Here is a 26,289-nt window from a genome sequence, read left to right on the forward strand (position 1 = left end):
GTTTTCGATTTTGACAGAAACGTCTACGAGCAAAGCTTTAAAATGATCGAATGTGATTATGACAATCTTTTTCAAGATACATAATACATTTTCCTCTGCATTTCAAAGGCAAACTATAAATGAAAGGTAAATATCAAAAGCTTACTGATACACTTTCATTTGTCACGCTTCGTAAAAATGCATGAAATATTTGCCACTGGACGTTAAGTAAACAACAATCGATCAATCCGTTTATTGTTTATCAGCTCACACGTTTTCTGTTTTTATCAACAAGTAAACCATACTGATGAAATTCAGGATAGTAAATACCTTAGAATATAAGAATTTGTTGAAGGATTTATATGAGAACAATACGCAATATTGACTTCTTAAAATCAAATGAAAATCTGTCTGAAACACTGCTAACAATTGTTTTAAAATTTGTTTGAAAATGTCTAGGTTGTATATAAGTCAGTTTAGACTTGCAAAGATCATGATATCTATCAATGCTTTTGTTTTGTAAAAAAGAGGCACCAGATACCTAGGGGACATTCAAACTCATAAGTCGAAAATAAACTGAAAACGCAATTAATAAAAACGAAAAAGACACACAAACACACAATAGTACACAAAACATAACATAGAAAAACTAAAGACCCCTTGGAACAAATGGGGCCATCTCAAGTGCTTCTGAACAGTAATCAGATCCTGCTCCACATGTGATACCCGCCGAACTGCTCATTTTAATGCAAATCCGCGGTAATAAATTCGGTAGGTCACAATCGAAAAAAGGGGGCGGGATATGCTATCAATTTCTCTAACTTCATAAATGGTCATGTTTCCACATTTGGAAGAAAGGATGATAAGTGGTGTTTTAGTTATAGCAAGTAATTGTTTTCTGCTATATACGTCCTTATACATATTATATATGCTACATTTGTATGTACGTTGTTCCCAAAAATACTTGTCCGTTGCATGATTTGTTGAAGAATATTTAATTAGATTTTCGTTCGTTTGACACTTTTAATAGTGATGACAGACATATTTGATTTAAAATCGTCTGATTAAATATTGAATGTTGAAGTTAAATTAGAAAAAAAAATCAAATATTTGTACGAAGACTTGTCAACTTACATTCCTTTTGTCTGTCAATTTTGTGAAATATTGAAAGATTTAAATAAAGCAAGTCTGGATACCGTGTCTAGGGAACACATTTAATTGTTTAATTTAAGAAAACTGAGTTGTAGTAAAATCATGGGAATTCATCTACTGAATAACGGAACCATCTTTGGTATCGATTGTAATATTAATGACATACTAATATGATGTAATATATTAAATAAAACAGCTAGTCATAAATATATTAAGTTTATGTGGCTTCATCTTTTAGGATAGCCTTTTAATTTTTAAAACACTGACGTATTTTTAGTCATTATTCTCCGTATTATCAAATAATTGACCAAACAAATCTTTCAACGTAGCTTTGGGACATAATAGTTTTTTTTTTTTTTTTAACTTTTATCTAATATCGAATCGGGGGTTGTTCGCATGTAATATGTGTCACTGGGAGTTAAGCAAAGCACAATCAATCAACAAATCTATTTTTCCAGATAACGATGAACAAATATGGATTTCGAAAAAAAGAGATTGATCTTAATATCATAAACATTGTGAATTGCTGGGATAAATTCAGTAAAGCATTATTGGTTAAACATGATAAATTATAATATATCGTATTGCTGTTAGTTTTTTTTACCGATAAACCAATTATCGCAATAGAATTATTTTCTTATCCATATGTTTCTATATTTCTGTTGAATTTGAATGTACATGAATGAAATATATATGGTATTCTTCAGATTATTGCAATTGTTGCGTGAAATTAAATTTTATTTAATGCAGAAATCAACATATTTTTATTATTCATTTAAACGGAACCATTTTTTTTTATTCTTCATACATAAATGTAACAATAATATTCTTTGATATAATGACCCAAAATATGTGTACTGGAAATAAATGAAAAACAATTCGTATACCGTTTACTATCCGTACGCTTGTGCACGCTGCATTTATATTTCCTGAATCGTAGTCCATGAAATGTATGCCGCATGTAACACGTACGTGTATCTGACGTGTAGGTAGTATAAACAATGTTTATGTCAAATTAATCAATTTGTTATACCTTACTTTCTAATTTTTTTCTAATAGAAGAGTACTTTGTGTATTAATTCTTTTTTGTGTAATTGAAACCTGGATGAGACTCTTTTGCCGTTTTCATGTACTATGTGATGCAAGTGCGCATGACTGGGAGTTATCAGACTATTGTTTTTGCCGAAATATTAGTTTTAAAAACTATAAACTTCCGCATTATATAGGTCCTGGTAGTACTGAAATGAGGAATTATTCCCAAATAAAGGATGAAATATCATTGTATGCATGTATATTCATACTCTTTTTAAAAGACGGCGAAATAAGAAATAAAGTTTAATCAAATTTCTCTTCGATGTTTGTCAAAGTGTATCGTGACTTATGCGATGAAAGACCTTAAGGGACTATTTCTTGGCTTTTGATTTCATCAACTGCGTGGTTAGATGTTCTGTTCTATTACAAACATCATTCAATATTATATAGTCTCCATCCTATTTATACACGTGTATGCTTTAGCCTAGACACGAAGATGACTTTCATTTTGTACTATTACGATCGTTCAACGCAATAATAAGATACAGATGATCGTTGAACTGTTTTTATTGTAAGAAAATGCCAAGCTAATTAAGATTGGCCTTTGATAGAAATATCAGATTGAACGTAAAGTAAAGTATTTAAACAATCTGTAATTTGCTATAATTTTCGTAATAAAAGTATTACAAAGGACATATGCACCTGGTTTACATAAGGAAATGCTGTATAATAGATCTTTCTTTCATCGGTTGTAAAAGAGTCATGGCCACATCTTGAGACTTTTGTTTGTAATTTCTAACACATTAGTTTAGGGAAATATGACAACATGCAGTTGATACCTCGGCTACATTCAATACTTGAAAATTATCATGTAAAGTGTGAAAATGTAAGTTATAATATCTAATAACACAACTTTCTGTAATTGTTTCTTGATACTTCAGAAAATAAAAGAAACAGTAACAGCGATAACTCACCGAAATAAACATTAACATGACGTCTATCGTCATAAAGTATATATTTCCCTTAGTTTGTTTTAACACGTTATAAATGCATTCTATGTAGTAAATGTAGCAGCTAATTATACAGTAAAGTGTAAATACATAATTTGCAATGGCGTTAATTATTTTTTTATTTTGTCTTTCAGAAATGTGCCGACCTTGAAGTTTCCGATAAATTGAAGTATCCCACTTTCGTGCGGACTTTTCCACCAACAACACAAGTTACTAATTCTATTATTTCACTGTTACTTAACTATAACTGGAAAAGGTTTACCCTTATCTTAGGATTATCACATAAACCACAAACTATTGCCAAGAAACTGTTGGAGCAGGCTAAGGTTTATAACATCACTATCAATGGTCAACAGTCCTACAAAGATCCTCACCTTCCCCTCACCTCAGGGAATCCATTTCCAGGAATTGTTGAGAAGACTTTTATTGATACGAGAGGTATGATAGTTAAAGTTAGTGACGACAATCTGTTGATTACCTATTCATTGTATTAGTCTTGTAATCTCTTCTTCTTTAACGGAACACTGACTTATACGACAACACCAAAACCACATGTCTGGCTGAAAACGATACCATTAGTTGCCATAATGTTTCCCCTAAAATGATATCAAAGGCACTTTTTTGCTATTTTGAAATATACGATTAATAAGAACTGTTGGAACTATGTTCCTCTTATGTGGATCATTTTAAAGACTTTTGGCTATTGTACGTGCTGCTAGAATTACTAAAATCCTACTGTGTTGAGGGTTAGAACAGTAAAGAAATGTAATCTTTTAAATGGATGTATATTTCTCAAATAAATCTATCAAAATTACAATGTAAATAAAAAATGAAATAATATCTTGAAGGTTCCAAGTCAAATATTCCTTTTGTGATGTAATATACACGCCGCGTCACATTAGCAAATGCGTCACATTGGATTACTTGACTTGCAGCCAAAGATCACAAAACGCAATCGTCATCTTTTATTAAACATAATGTGTTCTTGCAATATTTCCAGCACTTCGTCTAAATGCTTACTGGCTATTGATGTCCACGAAGCATTTAAACCTAATATGCGAATGATTTGATGGGTTGTTTAATGTGTATTTTATACGTTCATTGAGACCAGATTCATTCAATATTTACAATTATCAATTACGATATAAACCCAGAAAACAGATACAATTCTGGCTTTTTATTGCCCAATGAGTAAGGAGATTAACACAGAGTGACATATATTGCAAGGCATGCACCAATGATAATACAACGTTTACTTTATACATTTTCGCCTTGTGAAACAAACGTTTTCGCAATCTCCACAGTGACTGTATTGACTGTATTTATTGTATTATAGTGTCACCATTTTTCACAACGAAGGAGTATTGAATTACAGATAACATGATTTATGTATTGACCATGTATCTTAGATCTAAATGACCATGCCAGATCCTTCCATTCATTATTTATGTTGGTGTCTATAGAAAATGACATTAGTTTAATGCGTATAACAATGTAGTGTCATATTTAAAATTCAGTCAAACCTCACCAGGCAATAATAGAACGATAAGTGAAAGGAAAATCATTTTTCAACCCATCATTTAGATATGTGTTTGATAAATGACCTATCATTATCTCAAAATAAACCAACTAAGTGCTTTTAGCCTCTAAAACAAAGAAAAACAGTCATTTACTTGAAGAAAGCCATTTAGTGAATACAGAGTAATTATTAATCTTGTTTACCGCAGCAGTATCCTGATCATTAGACAGACAACATCAAAACTCTTACCGGGATATTCAGTTCAGCAATATGACACGTATCTAACGAACCAAGGGAAAACAAAAACCATGTAGAACTTCAATAATAATTGGGTTTTATTCATTTGATGTTTGTACTTAATGTTAGCCAATTAAACTGAGACTTGAGGTCAGCAAATGTTTCATTTTAATCAAAGGTTTTATTTCAATTACCCATGTCGTGTTTACAAATATTGGTCAGTTATCAATAACATCAAAAGCATTTCCACAGGATTACAATGTATCTAAACTGGTACCTGAACTGTGGAGGGTCTCTATCCATACTTATACCATCTAAACTGGTAACTGTGGAGGGTCTCTATCCATACTTATACCATCTAAGTATACACCACAGGATTATAATGTATCTAAACTGGTAACTGTGGAGGGTCTCTATCTATACTTATACCATCTAAGTATACACAATGCAATAAGTTCATCGCTCATTTTAAAAATAAATATATTGCGGTATGAAAGGAAACCAAAACGTCATCGTTTATTCTAGTAAGTAAGTAAGTAAGTAAGTAAGTTAATTTTATTTAGAGTCCGGCATGATATGTTCAAATTAATATACAGTAAACATGAGCTCTGTAGATTTCTTATCCGACTAATAGAATAGAAAAAAAAAAAGGTTGTTGATATGTTCACACGACAAGTTTACCAAGTCCGCTGAGCTCATTTGAAAAAAAAAGATTACTGTACCAATGATAACACTGTAAGAAATATCGTCGATGCCATTCGAGGTTCATATGTTGTTATGATAATTTCTCTTTTGAAAATATTTTCAAATAACTCTTTCAACCGATCTCTCATGAAGTCCTGCAACAAGAGTCTCCTTTAACTTAAATATGGTCGTAATGTTATCTAATGAAAAATAATTCGTATGGCAACACTAGGCGTTATAATATATTACCATAATGGTAAATTTTACATATTTATTTGTTACAGTATATGTGCTACTTGGAGATATTAATGCTGTTGTGGATTTAATGACAAACTTATACGACAGGGGGCTGCTAGATACTGGTGAATACATCGTCATATATGTAGACCTTGATACATTTGACAGTACAGTTCCGCTTAAATATTTCAAAAGTAAGTTATCAATTTTCACAGTTTATATACATTTAAATATAAAAACAGTGTAAATTGAAGGCCGTACATTGACCTTTAATGGTTTACTTTTTTAAAATTGTTATTTGGACGGAGAGTTGTCTCATTGGCACTCACACCACATCTTCCTATATCTAATATACCATATGATATGATTTCTATATTGTTAGTGTTGTTCTATATTTAAAAGTGGAATATATTAGCATTAATCAAATTATTGTGTCCATACATTGTCTACAACAGATGACTTCAGTTTTTACAATTGAGAACATTAGGTACACTAGCTTTCTTGTAAACAGAAACCCACCATTAAGAAAAGCATGACAGAAAACCGTGAAATATCGTATCAAATTTGCAATATATCTTAGATGCTGGTGCAGATCTAATGTTGCTGCATCGTAAAGTATAGTTCTTAATAAACCTTAACTGTTCAATAAAGCAGTTCCTGCAGAGCTCAGTATATGTATATCTTTGAATAATCTAACTCAAATTCTACCAGAGATTTCATCAAAATATTCACAGTCGTTTTAGTAAATGAAAATTGATTGACAAGCAGAACAGATAATAATAGCTTCTGTTCATTCTTCCGAAGAAACTCCAGTATAAATTCTGTCTCGTAATAATAAACAAAGTCTGTCTCGTAACAATAAACTGGTACACATTGTTCATATGCTTTTTTTTAGTATGTAATTGTTTAACTTTCGGGTCAAAAAAAGAGAAGTATTCATCAATAAAGAGTCTCTCTTTCACAAATATTACAAATCAACGAACAATTAATGTATTGCTGCATCACTATCCTGATCGTATCACACAAGAATATATGCCTAGAATGTTTTTTTTTATTGCGTAATATTTCAAAAGTATCGTAATGAAGAGTTCGTGGCACATGGAGATTTATCTTAGTATTTGTTGATATAATCAGATTAATGCTCCTATAATGCTAGTAATCAAACACTTATCTTTATGGTTGCTCTACAAATATGTTCATGGAATGTTTAAACTGCTGTTTATAAAATACCATTCAGGCTATAAATAACTTCAATTTTTTTGTAAGCAATAGCGGATGTTACCCCCTACATCACTTAAATGCAACGTATCAGAAATAGAATTCATCGACTACAACTTTTTGATATTTTCTATTACATATAGTTTTCTACTGAACCAAAGAAATCAAGACAACTTAAATAATTGATACCTTATGGGTTGGTCTATGATCTATGCCATACTAATTACATAATAATACCTTAATGGTTTACACCTGATAAACCTTAACTTCATAATTGATACATTAATGGTTGATATATCTTTTCCCTGTGAAAGAGTTGATACCATAGAGGTTGATATATATGTGTACCTCCTGTAAGGACTGATACCTCAGAAATTAATATATTAATCCCTTATCTATATGTCAGTTGTTATCAAATAGTTCGTTTCTATGTTTGTTTGTGTTTGTTTTTGTTGCACATCGGTTTTCCTGTGTTCACTTGTTTTCCTGTGATAGTTGATGTGTTTCCCTTGGTCTTGATCGATTAAGAACTTTTGAACACCAGTATACTATGTTGCCTCTATTTTATATATCTTGAACTTATCAATAGAATGATTTATTTTTATCTGATCATTTGCATTGATATTTGAGGTATCTTATCTATAAAATAATTGATACTAAGGGGTTGATATTTTTTCAACTGAACTAAAATATCAATTCACAAGGGGTGCATAATTATATTTATACTTTATTTAATGGACGTATCTATACGTTTTCTAAGATTGAACCTCAGGGATTGATATATTTTACCTTATATAATATACATCAATACCGTAAGGGTGTTGATATATCTATTTGTTATCTAATGAATTGATACCTTAAGGAACGATGTATCTATACCTTATTTAAGAATTGACACCTCAGGGTTGATTTATTTTACCTAATGCCTCATAACTTTTACCTCAAGGGTTGATTTATTTTACCTATTGCCTCATAACTTTTACCTCAAGGGTTGATTTATTTTACCTGTTGCCTCATAACTTTTACCTCAAGGATTGATATATCTATACCTTATCTAGAGAATTGATACCTCGGGATTAATATATCAACGCCTTATCGAATGAATTGATACCTAAGGGTTGATATATCTATACCTTATCTAACGAATCGATACATATAGGGTTGATACATGTATATCTATACGTTATCGAATGCATCGATAACTAAGGGGGTGGATATATCTATATCTTATCTAAGAAATCGATACATAAGGGGTTTGATATATCAGTACTTTCCGAAAGCTCTTATTTATAAGGTATTGATATATTTATACTTATGCTAAGGAATCGATAATTACGGAGGTTGATATATCTACATATTAGGCCGTGTTCACACCAAACGCCATGTACAGTAAACATGTTTACATTTAGTTTAGTGTAATGTACTATACACTTGTTTCACATTAAATTTGTTCACATTCATACACCTTGTTTAGTTACCTGTACATAAGATTTGTTCACACTTGTAACCGATGTGTCATTTAAATGTTCATTACGTAGAACCAAATGCAATTTTTTCAGACAACTTTTCTAGCAGTTAGAGAACAACAGTTTGACTTCAAAAAGAGGGTTTTTTTTTCCTTGCTAAATATTCTGATCCCCAATTTGATAAAAAAAAAAATATTCTGGTCAAACAGATGATTAAAAAAAAAAAATCGGAATCCGGAGCTTCCCCATACATTATAGTGTTAAATATTGTAAAAAAATAAAATTTGATTGCTAGCATCGAAAAAAATGAATTTAAACGTTCGCGCGAGAAAAAATAAATCTGACTCAACCCCCCCCCCCCTCCCCTTTTTTTTTAAGTTAGTGGTTAATCCTTTATAAAAGCCATTTTGATGATTTGCAGTAGTTTAAAGAGATACTAAATATTTGTCGATCAGAAAACGTAAGCTACTTCAGCATGATTACAGACGAAGAAAAAGGATTGAGATGTTAAGAGCACTACATTTCTATCTTCTCTGTTTGTTTCTATTTCTTTTGTTGGTATTTTTTCTCCAAGGAGTATTTTGCAAAAGTAGGGGGTAATGTTTTTTTTTATATTTCTAAGTGTATTTTAACGGATCTGAGATACTAGACAAACAAAATAATTTATCTCACACTTTTTTAGTAATGCATTTATGAGCGAATCGTTGTTTGAGTAAAGACCAGTGACAAATATTTCTGTGTACGTCCAGTCGATTCGGGAAGACTTTTTGTTCGGAAATGATGATGCTATGAGTCTTGATAAGGGGTTAATAAAGAAACGTTAAGTGGTATTTATAACAAATGAATATATCAAGTTTATACAAATATATCTGTAAAGAACTTTATTAATAATTGTTATAAATATCAATTTTATTCAAAAATCGTTTCTTCTTTAAATATATATGATAAAATTGATATTCTAAATGCCTAGTTTTGTGTACACTTAACCTACACAAGGCCTACATTGACTATCGACTGCATGTAGACAAAACATGATTTAAACTACATGTAAACATTGAGTTTTATCAATGGGAACGTAATTTTGTTTAGTTTACGTGTGAGTTACACTAACAAAACACCGAGTTTAGGTCAATGTTAACACGGCTTTAGCTAATGAAGTGTTACGTAAAGGGTCAAAATATCTATTCCGTATCTAATGAACTAATACCTTATCTAAAAAAAACCAGGAATTATTAATTATATACTGTTATCGTAAAACAATACCTATAATAATTAAAAACCAATTGTTCAGAGAACAATTGAAGGTCTTTCCATCAAAACAATGTATTTTGATATGAAAAGTTGTGAAACTAAGTTTAAAATGTCATTTCAATCGTCAAATGATAGCTCCTAGTAAGCTGATTCCAAAAATAATTTGTTTCCATACATTTTTTTTAAATAAGGGAGATAATTTGTTACTTCCGGTTTGAAAAATGTTACTTCCGATTATATTTGAATATTTACTTGACACTAATTCCAAAAATATCTGGTTCTATATACTTTTATATTAATAAAGTACAAAAAAATAGCTACTTCCGGTTTACAAAAGGTCACTTCCGGTTGTTTTTTTCAAGGTTAAATGGTTTGATACCTTTTTCTAAAAGTTGTATATCTTTATCATGTATACATATAGAATAAAAGCAAAGGTCAAAATCTAGAACGCCAAATTAAGCTATGACCTTGAGATCAATTTCAAGGTCATAAACCAAGGACCTCAAATCAAAAGACCATAGGTCTTAATTATATTTAGTTAATGAGTTATATCACCAAACGCGTATTTTTAAATACAAGAGGGGAGAAAACTCCCTTTTACATTCAACGTACGCTTGCAATCAAAATTTACATCTTACGACATGTCGCAACTAACAATTTAGTAAAAATAATTTGTTGATATCTTATACAGTCTTTGGATATAAGTGAAAATAAGCCAAATTCAAATATTAGAATATGACCTTGACCTTTGACCTTGACCTAATTTTTATTTTTTGGGACCAAGGACCTCAAATCAAAAGATCCTAGGTCTCTATCACTTATGATTTATAAGATAGAAATTCATATCACTTATATCAGATGCATAAGGGGAAATAACTCTCATATGGAGCGGTCATATCGCTTCGGTCAAAACAGGACAAATCATGCCAAGGATATAACGAGCAATTTTGTAAAATAAATTTGTCATAATCTTTAACGGTTGCGAAGGAGATGCGCTAACAAGGAAAACAGTGTTTGGGGAGATAACTCCTACAAAGAAAAGTATTCGTTTACGCAGGGTAAATTTCAAAAGCGCATAAACTGTTCGATATCATATACAAAATATCTAAGCGACATATTGCGAAACCAATGTTTATCGCAAGAACAAAATTAGGCGGAAGAAAAAAAAAAATAATCAGAAGAAAAACAATAGGTCTTTCCACAAAAAAGTGGAAAGACCTAATAATTATCAATGCGCATGGCTCTATTTCTTTTCATCAATTTTTTTTTAAATTAGTTAGACCTTTAGTATAGAGGTGTATAAAAAGCAAAATCACAAAAATACTGTACTTCGAGGAAAATTCAAAAGGGAAAGTCCCGAATCAAATGGCAAAAAAAAAAGCTCAAACACATCTAGAATGATTTTCGTTTATTTCTGTCACTCATTAGTCAATACGGAAAACATGCTACATCTTTATGTTGCCTGCATACTGGAAGAAGACTAGAAGAAAAGAAACTGCCGAAGAAAGTATTATCTACTTTTTTCACCATTGGTTCAATATTTTGAATGAAAGTAAAAACGCATACATTACATGAATTTCTACACAAAAAAAGATACTTCATGGAATTTTGAGCAATACCTGGATAAGTCTGTCATGTTGGCACTGTGTTTCTTATGATATAAAACGAGTTTACTCTGTGTGGTCGTTCCTGCAATACTTTTGTCACGGCGTATGTCATAAAATGAATGTACAATCATGTCAAAAGCATTTAGGGTTAAAGATTGGACCAACTGATGATTTGCCATAATTTGATATTATTTTTACATATCTTTTAAGACGTATGATGTCGATCTTTGGTCATTTCGATTATTGGGTCCTATAAGGATCCACCTGGTTTGAAGTGTTATCTTCAATTGTATTCCATAAAACTATTAATGTGAAATCACAGTCCAACTTTTAATAATCTTTAGGTTACGTACTTCTATTATGTTTCTTCTATAGCATAGTTCTATTGATCAATTGTCATCTTTTTGTTCTTTTGCAATGAAACGGTTCTGCCAACTCCAAGGTAAATTCATAAAGAGGAGGTCCATTAAAAGCTGTCACACTTAAAAGCTCTATACCAACCATGCAACGTAACAACAATTGCTAAGAATATAGACCAGTGTGTACATATCTAATAGACGTGACAGATTATGGCCAACAACTCTACATAGGGAAACAATAAGACACAAGAAACTGGGATATGTTATGTAACGCTTTTATTAGTTGACCTTTTACTGATCGATTAGTGAAACATTATTCCCAAATATAAATTGATCGTACCAATGTTTCTTTATAGTGTTGAAACTAGGAAACATTATAACAAGCGCGACACAACCTTTCGAGTTAATCGTTATACTTCTCTTTTTGTGGTACTATTTTCTCTAATTTTTGTGCTATTTTCACACCGCTATTGAAAAATTTGTTTTCGGCAAATGATTGGTTGAAATTTAATTATAACGTAAATTTTCATAATTTTTTTTCTTAAATTTCCTATTGGGAAGTCATAAAAAAGACGACCATGCTTGATGACGTTACATATAGAGTATACAACATTCCACAAAACTGGAATTTGAGACACAGATTCCACTACTATAACTAGTGTATTACGATATTTCTCTATTTTCAGCAGCAGTTAAATTTGAATTATTCAAAAAGCTCGGCAAGTCTCGCCCTCAAAATGTTAAACTTTATCTTCTCTAGAGGAGAAATATCGTAACACATTTGTTGCAGTGGTGAAATCTATATATCTTGAACATTTTCAATCAGGTTACTTTCAGTACAAGTCAAAACTACAAAAAACTCTATTATTCCCTAGTATTTGAACTGTAAGCCTTATTGGAATTTAATTACATCCAGGAAGCTTAACCGATTTTATGCTGATACCAGTTTAAGTTTTGTAAAATTGCTTGCAATTGAAAAACGCATTATACTTAAAAAATCTTCCAATTTCATGCTCCCTAGAGTTTGACAAAATTAGGCATGATTGTCGGAATATTAAGGAATACTTTGTGGTAATCATAGCGTTTGAAGTGAAAAATTAGTTCAATATATTTTTAGAATGAATAGTACGAAAAAGACATATTTAATACCTTACGTTGATAACTTTATATCACATTTACGTTTATACAAACATACTCATTCCAACGTGGATTTTGCCGACTGTGCTTCGTCTTTTTCTCTTCACTTGGTGTCCGTCGTCCGTCGTCGTCCGTCATCGTAAACTTTAACAAAAAAATTTCTCTCATATCTCTGAAACCAAATAAATAATGTTTAGCATATCTGTCGGGAATAAGATTGTTCATTATGTCAAGATCCATCTGCCCTGAAATTTTTAGACTCATGCGTCAACCCGTTGTTGGGTTGCTACCCCAGAATTTGTAATTTTTAGAATTCTTTTGCAGCTTTTGGTTATTATATTCAATATTATAGATAGAAATAAACCGTAATCAGCAATAATGTACAACAAATTAAGACCTACAAATAAGTCAACATGACCAAAATGGTCAATTGACCCCTTAAGGAGTTATTGCCCTTTGTAATAAATTTTGAACAATTTTCATAAATTTCATAAATTTTTGTATCTTTTTACAAAATATTTTCCTTTGAAACTACTGGGCCAAGTTCATTATAGATAGAGATAATCTTTTAATATGCACATAGACCAAGGTGAGCGACACACGCTCTTTAGAGCCTCTATTTATCGTGATGTTTTCGATCTTTATTGGACCTTATCCAAACACTATATCCCACCTTTTTTTCTACATACGACTTTTCTTCTTGAAATGCACATATAAACGCACCAACCTTATTTTTTATTAGAAGAACGTTTGCATCTTTCCACATTAAAGAATGCAATCTAACACAAAGTAATGCTACAAAAAATACAATATCAATGAATATCGCTAATCACCTAACCATAATTTTGCAATGATGGTATTTTTTTTTTAAATTATGTAATCAATTTCAAATGGTCACCGTCATAAGTTGCATATAGTCCCGAATCAACTTAAAATGTACGGGAATAAAATCAACGGTACCAATTTTGTTGCACCAGATGCGCATTTCGACAATTCATGTCTCTTCAGTGATGCTCGTGGCCAAAATATTTGAAATCCAAAGCATATATAAAAGTTGAAGAGCTATATTCCAAAAGGTCCAAAAAGTATAACCAAATTCGTGAAAGGAAGGGAACATACGACATTTAGATAATTATTTTAAGATGATCAGTGCAACCACATTGCAAATCATGCATTGAACATAAACATCGATATATTTTGAGACGCAAAGTGTTATCATAAGTACTTTTTTATTGTTCATAATAACCATAAAACAGGATAAATCATAGAAACAAATACATGTAAGCACTTAGTCTAATATTTTTTTAAATATAAAACTTATTTTACTTTCAATGAAGTTTAGTAATTTTAGGAAATTGAAATTAAGTATTTTTATAGTATGGTGTTTTAATTGATTTTTTTCCCGTCAAAAACATGAAATTAAAATGTTTATTTATCAAACAGATATCTCTGAAAGTTTAAACGTAGAAAGCGTGTGAAACGTTACGGGAACATGCATATTAATTCGCAAAATGCTAACAGAATTACGAATTATCGGCTTTTTATGAAGCTTAAATATTCTATGCGAGTACTTCCGTAATTGAGTAAACCTTATGCGATAGTTTGGTGTGATTCATACCGATTTGATGAATTACGCCCTTTCATACCGATTCTTACAGTGTATCTTTAAGTTGTTTCGCCTGGTTCTCTGTCGTCAAAGGTCTTGGGTAGGACTGAGTGCTGACAATACATAACCACCATATAGATAAGGGCGACAGAGTAGTTTACAATCCCTAGAAACATTGTAAACAGAGGAGTAGCATGAATTAATCCATTTCAATGATATACATTGCTTTGTTCGCTGAGTTATTCATTTTTTATGTCAAGTAATTGTTGCTAAGATTATTTAAGTCTGTTGGTTTTCAATCGCTTGTTAGCCATGAGAAAGAAGGACTAACCTTCACATTCAACCGATTGTCTACAGACCATATTTTAAAATAAAACGCAGTTGCTTAACTTTTACATGATTATTTCAGACTATATCGTGATGAGGAACTATATTTTACTAGTATTTCAAAGTTTTAATCTATTTTCAAAATATGATTTCCCCGGTTTATCACAGTAATAGATCCTTCATCCGGAGATATACGTCTGCAGTAAATTATTACTATTATTTTTTTTTTCCAAGTAATTATTCGACATCATTTTGTAGAGACTACAAGTTCGTTTGTCATCAGTATGGTAAATGGAATTTGAATTGATCTGACTTTGTTACGCCAATCATTAACTAAGATGACATGATTTGGTCGCTAACTTGTTTGTCATGTACAACGGCCTACATTCTCATATGGGATTTATTTTGATCAATGTAGTCATTTTGTCTTACTCAAACCAATCATGCTATTATCAACTGGGCAAATAGTATTGCATAAATAAGTGTTTAGTTTCTTGTCCGCAATGTACATGAAAAAATTACCACTGGGCGTTGAGCAATCGATTTAGAAGAAAATAATATTGCTTCAATAAAGATTAATTTAAGTATGTGTTAAGAAAAAAGTAAAATCACAAAAATACTGGACTTAGAGGATAAGAGGAAAATCAAATCGGAAAGTCAATAATCATATGGCAAAATCAAATAACAAAACCCATCAAAAACGAACTGTCATATTCCTGAATTGGTACAGGCATTTTCAAAAATAGAAAATGGTGGATTAAACCTGGTTTTATAGCGCTAGCCCTCTCACTTTGATGACAGTCTCATCAAATTCCGTTATATAAGATTATATTTCTAAGAGAAGTTCTATACATCCTTTACTAATTCCATTAAACAACCCTTGTGGCATATAGTGTTGATTGTAAATAACTAATTTCATTGAAGACCTATGGCATATAGTGTTGATTGTAAATAACTAATTCCATTGAAGACCTATGACATATAGTACTGATTGTAAATAACTAATTCCATTGAAGACCTATGACATATAGTACTGATTGTAATGCTACTTTCTGTTGTCGTCTGTTGTTGTATGCCTCCTCAGATCATACAAATGCATCAATAAATCATATACAATAATGCAGAGTCAGAAACACAATGGAGAGAAGCTTTTATTCGAGTTCACTAATTAAATGATTTTGCAAAAACATTTTTGTCATTTGTTATCTTTTGTGGTAACATGAAGATCTTGGAGACAAGTATTGTAATTTGTTAAAGCATTCATCAGTGAATAGATATATTTTAACCCATGTAGTAGAAACAAATGAAAAACAAGATGTTTTCCTTCATATTTAATTCATATGTTGATTAAATAGAATTTTAATAGAACCAATAAGGAAATTCATCACTGAAATTTCTGAAATTTAAATAATAGCATTAACGATACCAATTTTCCTACACCAGATGCGCATTTCAACACTACATGTCTCTTCAGTGATGCTCGTGGCCAAAATATTTGAAATCCAAAGCTTATATAAAAGATGAAAAGCCATAATCCAAAAGGTCCAAAAAGTATAGCCAAATCCGTGAAAGGGATTAGAGCTTTGCATGAGGGAGATACATTCCTAAATTTATAATAATTTCTAACATTTTGTAACAGCAAATTTTGTTAACAAAACAAAATCTGTTTTTTCATGCCGGTACCGAAGTACTGACTCCTTGGCTGGTGATACCCTCGGGGACTAACAGTCCACCAGCAGAGGCATCATCCCAGTGGTAGTAATAACATTAATGGTACCAATTGTCCGGCACCAGCTGCGAATTTCGACAATAAATGTATCTTCAGTCATGCTCGTGGCCAAAATATTTGAAATCCAAAGCTTATATAAAAGTATCTACACGAATATGCGTGGATACTTTTCTTTAAATCTGTCCACTTTATTATACGTTATAAGAAAAAAAAGTTATTATTTTTATTATGTTCATACTTTGGGAAAGAACCAACAGCCATACAATTGAATCGAACCGATTTTAATCATCAGAAAAGACGTCATGTGGAAATAATCATAGCATACTGTAATACCAATGTGTCCGTTCGTCAACGGCAACATTCGAACAAAGATGTTCGTAACACTTTTTGAAGAAACTTTAAAAGAGATTAATTTCGTATGTGTTCAATAGCTTGACAGGCTTGTTTGTATTGGCATATTCATCGCATGGACATTTTACAGATACACGATCCTTAGCCAATGAAAGAACTGTGACGGATCACAACCATTCATATATTGTGATATACAAAGGCAACAGTAGTATGCTGCTGTTTATCAATAGTCATACACCGAATAAGCGAGAAATAAATCCGGGTTACAAACTAAAACCGAGTAAAACACGTCAAATATAACAGGAAAACAACGGAACAACAGAAACACCGAACTGCAACAAAAAAAAAGCATTAATATCCATATACACGGGCTATTTGATAACAACTGCCGTATTCCTGACTTGGAACTTGACTTTAAAAAAAAACCATGGTGGGTTGAATTTGGTTTTATGGTTAATATCTGGTAGCTCCCATCATATTTTTCTCGTCAAAAATCGTAACGCCATGATCGATTTACACAAACAGCTTTAAAAATCGTAATGCCATGATCGATTTACACAAACAGCATTAAAAATCGTAATGCCATGATCGATTTACACAATCAGCATTAAAAAAGGACATTTTAAATGTTTATAAAAAGAAAATAATCTCAAAAACACTTAACACTAAAAACATTAAAATGCACCCAGTATGCTTGTTTTGATTGATATCTTCTTCATCATAGCAAATCTTCAATAAATATTCAGTTAGGACATTACTGTCCAAAATTCAAGATTCAAACCCTTTGTCTTTACAAGACATCAAAAGAGTCCTGACTTCCTTAATGTCGTTATTTGTTGATTTTACCAACAACTAAAACTGTTAAATTAACTTTTGATAATGGAAGTGATGGTTAACATTGTTTATTTTGTCCGTTATATCTATCTATTTCTGTACATTTGTGCAGCAATAAATAGAACGGCTTTGATTTATAAATAATGTAAATGTCAGACTTCATTAAATATTCTGTGTTTTGTGCTTGTAATGTTTAGTTTTAATGGCTGTTATTGGTGGAGATTACTTCACCATATCCTAAGATGTATCATATTTTTTATTTTATATTAAACCCATGATCATTCTACCGTCTGTAACTTCTAATGTGCATATGATTAGTTGCAAAGTCAGTCAGTTCAAATATATTATTGTTTTCTGGTTAATGCAGTTTGTTAAATTTATAGTAGAAAAATATGTAAATTGAAGGATTTCCCCAATGAAACTATTTAGCATGTTGAATTGTTCTTTGCATGATTCAGTATAATTACAGCTCCGTTTATAACAGTAATATGACTACAGACTCGTCAAAAATTGTAAAGAAGTTACCCGAATAAAAAACGTTCAAGTTATCAGACTCGATTATTATGATGCAAGCACAAGTCGAATTTGACACACGAAGCAGCAATATGATAAGTTTACAACTATTGTTTTGGTGAACTGCAATTTTATTAAATAATCTCAGCAAACAAATACCACATTGACTACAATATCATAACACATTATTCAAACAAAAAAGAACAAGGATACTTTTGTTCCAAATTATAATGTGCACACTTTTCACCTGCAAAGATTTGAACATGTAGCTTTCTCTGCCATTGAAAAGTAATAAGTGTTTTCTGTTTAACATAAGTATCATGGGAAAAGGTAAAATCACAAAAATACTGAACTTCGAGGATAATTCAAAACGAAAAGTCCCTAATCAAATGGCAAAATCAAATGATAAAACACACCAAACGAATGGACAACAACTGTCAGGTTCCTGACTTTGTACAGGCATTTTCAGATGTAGAAATGGGGGATTGAACCTGGTTTTAAAGCGCTAAAAATCTCACTTGTATGACAGTCGCATCAAATTTCATTAAATTTACAACGATGCGTTAACAAACCAGACATGCTAAGTAACATAGTCAAAATAAGGGTACAGCAATCATCAATGTGTCACAATCTCAAAACAAACAAATAGTTTAACAAAAATGCACAAAAAATATCTATCAAATTTAAAAACCACATTCATTGCTTCGCGTGTTTGACGTCAAAAAATGTAAACGTCACATAGGAAGAAATATAAAATAATTGTGTCGTTCAACGTATATTCAACAAAATTTTAACCTCACATGGGGAATGGTGGTATAAAGGTTTAAAAAGTCAAAAGTTTTGTTAGAAACAGACCGAGATTTGAAATTATCCAAAAGTTCTTTAGGATTTGTAAGAATCCACAATTTAAGGTAACGCAGTATTTAACAATAGACACGTAAAATTGCAATATGTCATATATCGTCCCTATCATACAAAATGGATAAAAATTAAACTAACAGAAGCAATAGGAGTCACTGTCACCATACATAAAAACAAAACAAAGCAAAACAACATAATTAAACACAACACAGAAAAAAAAAAACAAATAAAAGAGTAGAATATAAGGCAACCATTTTTTAAGTTATTGATTTGAGACAGGCACATGTATTTCTGGTTGGGTCGGGAAACATTTTAAAGTTTTTTTCTACATAAGAAAATGCCTGTACAAAGTCAGGTATATGACAGTTGTTATGTATTCTTTAATGTGGTTGAGCGTTTGATTTTGCCATTTGGTTAGGGACTTTCCGTAAAGATTTTTCCTCCGAGTTCTGTAATTTTGTTATAAACTCATCATAGATACCAGGACTAAATTAAGTATATACGCAAGACGCTCGTTTCGTCTACACAAGACTCATCAGTGACGCTCGAATCCAAAAAAGTTAAAAAGGCCAAATAAATTACGAAGTTGAAGAGCATTGAGGACCAAAATTCCTAAAAGTTTTGCCAAATACAGCTAAGGTAACCTATGCCTGAGGTAGAAAAGACTTAGTATTTTAAAAAATTCCAAAATTTGTAAACAGTAAATTTATAAATATAACCATATCAATGACAATTCATGTCAGCACAAAAAGTGCTGACTACTGACTTTTTACTTTTTAAACCTCCATTAATGGATTAACAAAAAGTATACAAAAGAATAAAAAACACCGAACTACTTTGTGACGTCATGTAATGAATTTCATAATGTTGTTAAAAGTTTTATAAAAAAAATATCTATGATCGATTATTTGAAGAATAAAAATCTTCAAGATGTAAAAAAAAACCAACGAAAAAAGTGAATGAAATAACAACTAACATGTTGTAATTGTCTAGGTGACAATATGATATCTAGATATCTATAAAATTCCAACAAAATCAAATGACAATTTTGATACAAATATGGTTGAAAATTAATAATATAACAGTTATAGTCTATTTATGAGGTCAATGCAAGGTATATCGTCCTCAGTCAATATACTTTTTTCATGTCAACATATCCTTGTATCGACCTCATACAAAAATCATAATTGTATAAAATATTCATGATATAAATAAGCTTCTAAAAACAAATATAGGATGTATCAGTCCATCCTGCTGTTATTCCAAGATATCGTCTGTAATCTAATTATCCTTCATCAAGTTTTTTAAAGTCATAAGAAACGAGTGACTGGTGAAAACTAATGTTCTTCCAATTCTTGAACCAATGCATACAAACATCATAAACTTAGTCTTCTGTGCTCGAATTTATCATTTTTTTCGTGTAAATTTCGTATAATTGTCAATTTTTTTTTCAATCGGTCAGTGTTGTTGTGAAAATATGGCAGGTAATTAAAGTTCGTGTCTTGAAGCCGAAGTTTAACGATTGTCACCTGTTTGTCAACAATTGACGAAAAATAAACAAAAAAGCATGGAAATTGAGCACGTGTTTAACATGTAAATTCAGATAATAGTATATTTTAAGGACATCCATGCGTATTGTGGTCACCGGATTTTTACGAGATGGGTCACACTGAGGTCACCTTGCATACGGAAAATATCTCGGGGGAATTGCTTGCTGGAAGGAAGCTATTCAAATAAAGTAAACTTCTTCTAAATATGAATAAATTAAAGAATTTTCTTCAGAAAAAAGTATATGTACATAAGTTTTATAATGAAAACTATCCATTGAGTTATTAAAATCATATGCATTATTTTTTTTGATTTGAGGTTTCTTATGACTTTAATCGTCCAAAATAAGTATATATCGTGTACATATTATACTACAAATGTTGTTTCTTCTTCCATTTGGTTGAAACCTATATTTCTTCAATTATGTGCTCATTATACCAAAATGGCCCAATTAAAGCCAAACTTTACATGACGCAATCTTGTTAAATCTATATGCATCCGTTGAAGTTACTTTAACAAAAATTAAAAGTTCAATTATCTCATAAACATTAATGTAAGGCATGGCTTCCGACGGAACAAACAAATATTCAGGAAAAAATCATTTTTTAAAGTTCAGCTTTCCCGAAGTTTTATATTTTATCAGTAAATTTCCATGACTATCTGATTGTACGTTAAAACAAAAAAAAAAGTCCACAGTTAACAAAGCAAAGGCGAAAATGGATACATGATTAAGGAAAGGAAATCTGTCAATATCAGGATACGTAATACTTCCTGATATTATAAGTATTTTAAAAATTATAGTATGAACCGTCAAAAAAAGCGCTTTATAAAGTACATGCGTCAAAAGCACTTTACTAGATTTACCTTTTTCAGAAATGCCCAAAGCCCAACTATATGATATTATATACTGTTCTAGATTACCTTCTTCAGGAACGACCAAAGGCGTAAAGTTATAATTTCAAATAGTGTTGTTTTGTTTCATTGTAACATAATTCTATGCATTAGTTAATAGTTTTTGAGAAACTTAGGTTTTAACATTGATATTTTATATTTATTTTTCCTACATAAAAGTAGATGTATGGAGGAAAAATACGAAAAAACATATTTTGTTTCAATTTGATTGTTATCATGGTTATAATGGACGATTTTTTATTTCACTTGATAACTATCGGAAGTAGTTACTCAACAGACATTGTTAAACTAAGTGCAGGTTTAAATAAATTCAGATTTTTTAAAAACCAACATAATGTTTAGAAACCAACATAATATATATAATTACGTCACTGTACATATTTAACCACTGTATCTTTAATTGTAAATCGTCACATTATCAATACTGTTTATCATCGTCAATATTTAGGATACTATATTTATTTTTGTTTGTCTGTACAGGAACAGCAGATAATCCCCATCAACCAAGGAATGGCGATGCCGCTAGATCATTGCTGGTTGTCACTCTAAGTCCACCCAGTAATCCACAATACGATAAATTCCGGAAAGCTGTTAATGATTACAACGAACAACCTCCATTCGAATTTCCAAATCCTTTTATGAAACCTAAAAAGGTATTTATACTTTTTATATGAAAAGTTAACTTTTATTATTAACTATTATTGGCTGAAAGTTGATTGATTCTCAAATCAATTTCTTGATGCTATCGAAGTATGATACCGTATATCAGTTTTCATGTCGGGTGTCACTGTTTGCGTTTCACAGCATTTTGCATGCATTTAAATTAGTATATAATTATTCGCCATCTTGGAAATTATGATTTCAGATTTATAATGACAAACAATCTGTTTTGATGCAGGAACGCAATTCAATTGTGAGACTTTTCTTTCAACTGAGATAGCTTTATTTTATAATTACAGGTACATTTTTGTTTGTTTTGTTATATGAAAAGATAAAACAAAATAGCAACCCCATGTTTTCATTATGTTTGGAAGCGTTATATTAAAACAATCTTTTTATATTTATTTTAAAATTCTGTCATTCACCTTTTGCCTTATCACATAATGATAGTTTTCCTCGTTACAATCCTTCATTAAAATTTGTTAATTTTTCACTGTTAGTGCTAAGGATACAATGTTTGGCTCAATTATCTAAACTTTATGTTATCATTTCCCCATACTTCTCGAATTGGATAGTTACAATTTACGTTTGGTACATTGCGCGAAAAAGAATATTTTTGTGAATGTAGTGAAAATTTCCGATATATGACAGTTGTGTTGTGTTTTTAATTTACATTTTCATTGAAAAAATTGTACACCTAGTATGGAGACAAAAGTAGTATACCGATGTGTTTAAAATTCGTACATCTATTTTAATATACGAATTAAAATGCATGACGTAACCACTTCAACAACAAAAGGAGCAAGTCTGCGAAGATCTACATGGTATACGTCACATGCACCAATCGTCATTTGTATCATTATGTAACGGTAGGGAATATGACATGCTTGGTAAATTTTCAGCCATGGTGACTATTCTCAGATAGAAAAAAATGTCTAAATAATAGTCCAAATACTCTTGTTTTTTGGTCGATAAATGCTCATATTTGCAATCGTATTGAAATATAACATAAGAATTATTGTTCTGCAGAACAAAGTCTTTCTTGTCATGTATCATCATAATTTAATGAACATTTTTTAAATAACAAATTGCTAAACTAAAAAACATATTGAGTTAATAAAAAAAAAGCTCAATGTAGGTACAAGTCATTTAAACTGTTTTATATACTAATGATTTATGTATTTAAAGATAACAGTATATGCCGCTTATTTATATGACGCTGTGATGTTGTGGGCAAAAGCAGCTGATAATATGACACGTTCGGGAGGATCAATCAAAGATGGAAGAGCTATCATTGAAACCATGCTCGGAATTAGTTATCAAAGTAAGAATAGCCTAGTAAATACTTCCACACAGGCAAAAAGGTAGACATCATGTTGTCTATAAACCATAGAAAAAAACAAAAGTAGGTATCACGGTGGTCTACAAACCAAAGACAGACATCACACCGGCCATTACCAAAAGAAAAGAAATGACAAATAACGCTTCAAAGATAACTTAAGACTTTTCTATAGCTACCTCAGGCATAGATTACCTTAGCTGTATTTTGGATCTCAATGCTCTTCAACTTCAAACTTTTTTTGACATTTTTCAACTTTTTTGGATTCGAGCGTCACTGATGAGTCTTTTGTAGACGAAACGCGCGTCTGGCGTATATATAAAATTTAGTCCTGGAATCTATGATGAGTTTATTTAAGCAACATGATTCCAGTAAAAAACGGGGCTCAACAACAAACATATAAGGCTTCCGTGGTCAAAACTACATATTGTGTCTCATAAAATATATATTTGATAGCTACAGTCGTTCAGACGTGATGCATATAGGTATAAACTTGGTATTTATTTTGGAATAATTGAATTTGTTTGGTGCAAAATTTAATATGTTTATTTCGTAAACTTCAAAACGTTTGATATATTCAAAAGAAATAGTGTAGGACAAACACTAAGACAGAGAAGATACCATGGAAGAAATCAAAACAATAAGCCGAAAATATTATATTAAAAGGCAACAATCGATAAAACTAAAGGACAATACGAAACTTGCTAAACCCAGGGTCAAATGTATGTACTGTTGAAAAATTACAGACGTTCTTTCTTCAATAAAAACATTTTTTTTGTGTTCAAGAATATAAAAATTAACAAAACAAAACAATAAATATATCTTACGAAACTTTTCTTGAATCTTATATATACTTTAACTGTTTCGTATTTCAATTTGACCCGTACTTCAGCCTTTCGTTATTTTATATTCACAAGGCATACAGGGTGTAATATCCAGTATTGATAGTAATGGTGATGCAGAAGGCAATTACACTCTACTTGCTCGAGTACCATATGTTTCACAACATGCCAATTTTTCAATGCAACCTGTTGGGCACTTTCTGATTGGAAGCAAATTACCTGTAAGTGTATTTCATGCTGATACTAATTAAAAGAGTTTAAAGAACATATAACACGTTTTAGCAATATTCGTATATAATTGTTTATGATAAAAACAAACATCTACAATTATTCTTTTTCTTTTCTTGAATGTCGGACACATGCATATATCGAAAGCTTTACAGAATGTGCTTATTATTCTGTTCAATAAGGAGAAATAGGCTATAATGGCAGACTAACCAGAGACCAATAGATGAGGATGTTAACTTCTATAGGCCCCCTATGACTTCTACAGTACGCAAAACCCATACCGTATTTTAATAAAATTGAGAAAGGAAATGGTGAATATGTCAAAGCGACAACCACCCGACCATAGAGCAAACAACAGCCGAAGGCAACCAATGGGTCTTCAATGTAGAATGTTTAAGAATGTTTTCAATCATTTTGCGAATTATCGAAAATACGATTCTGTTTTGACTAGTGTCTAATTCTTTATATTTGTTTATTGGTCCGGGATGTCGGGTATAAATATAGCAACTTCTAGTTCCTGCTAATAAAATAAAAAATAAAAGCATGTCATTCTTTATTGTAGAGGCTTTCCCTCTTTAGAGACCACAACATAGACTGGGTGTCTGGGATGGTTCCTTTAGATGAGCCAGTTTGTGGTTACAGGAGAGAAAAATGTATTCCACCAAATGGTAGGCATCGAATTCATTTCAGTTTATACATGTAACCTACTAGATAAAAGTATCAATTTAATTATATGTAATTATTTAAAATCTTATACAGTACAATTGTATATAGTAAATATTGTGTCAACTACTTTTTTTAATGAAAATATCAGTCATTTTAATAAGACGTGTACTACTAGAAAGGAATAAGGACTTGCATGTAACATGTAAATGAGGGACGCAAAATGTTCATATTACTCGGTCAATATATATGTCTTACTTAGTAAGTTACAATAAAACATATCAAAATACAAATGAACAAACTGAAATATAGGAGTAATCCATGAAAACCCCAAACACAAACATTGACTATATTACTAGAACGTAACCGACGCATTTTGTTCGTTACAAATGGTCCTTATCATTATTTCGTCGTGTTTGACATTCCAGTTTGAAAAAAAGTTTGCTGTTTTAATTTTCATAAAATTTCATAGTATAATACTGTTAATAACAAAAAAACATTTAATTATCACATTTAAAGTGACAAATCATGTTTCTTATAGGCACATACAAGTGTAATGCAACTGGATGATGCCTATAATAGAGCTTCAGTCTTCATTTTTACTTGAAGATTCAAAACAATTTTAAATGTTTTTAATTGCAGTGTACACATTTGAATTCTGTTGACATTTTATGTTTTTAATTGCAGTGTATACATTTTAGTATCCTTGACAATTAGTGTTTTTAGTTGCAGTGTATACACTTGAAATTTTTGACAATTATATTGTTTTTATTGCAGTGTATACACTGGAAATCGTTGGTGGAATAATAGGAGGAATTTTATTAATAGTCTTTATCATAATATTAGTAGCTTACAGGTGAGCCAGTTGGAGGGATGTTATTAATAGTTTTAATCATAATAATAGTAGCCTACAGGCATGACAGTTTCCCCCACAACACCTCAAATGTGGAATGGAATACTTCTCTACACATATTTAAACAAAATAAAT

General features: G+C 31.0%; 1 protein-coding gene across 2 annotated transcripts in view; it reads left to right on the top strand.

The window, feature by feature from the left end:
- Positions 1–26,289, top strand: part of LOC139487594 (receptor-type guanylate cyclase Gyc76C-like) — a 124,599-nt gene that overhangs the window by 77,199 nt on the left and 21,111 nt on the right. For both annotated transcript variants that reach the window (XM_071272492.1, XM_071272491.1), the window contains exons 3-9: positions 3,308–3,611; positions 5,898–6,044; positions 22,050–22,222; positions 23,418–23,553; positions 24,486–24,631; positions 25,201–25,306; positions 26,079–26,157. In XM_071272492.1, coding sequence (XP_071128593.1) covers positions 3,308–3,611; positions 5,898–6,044; positions 22,050–22,222; positions 23,418–23,553; positions 24,486–24,631; positions 25,201–25,306; positions 26,079–26,157 — 1,091 coding nt within the window. The remainder of the gene's footprint in view (positions 1–3,307; positions 3,612–5,897; positions 6,045–22,049; positions 22,223–23,417; positions 23,554–24,485; positions 24,632–25,200; positions 25,307–26,078; positions 26,158–26,289) is intronic.

Source organism: Mytilus edulis, chromosome 9 (genome assembly GCF_963676685.1).
Source record: "Mytilus edulis chromosome 9, xbMytEdul2.2, whole genome shotgun sequence".
NCBI classification, from domain to species: domain Eukaryota; kingdom Metazoa; phylum Mollusca; class Bivalvia; order Mytilida; family Mytilidae; genus Mytilus; species Mytilus edulis.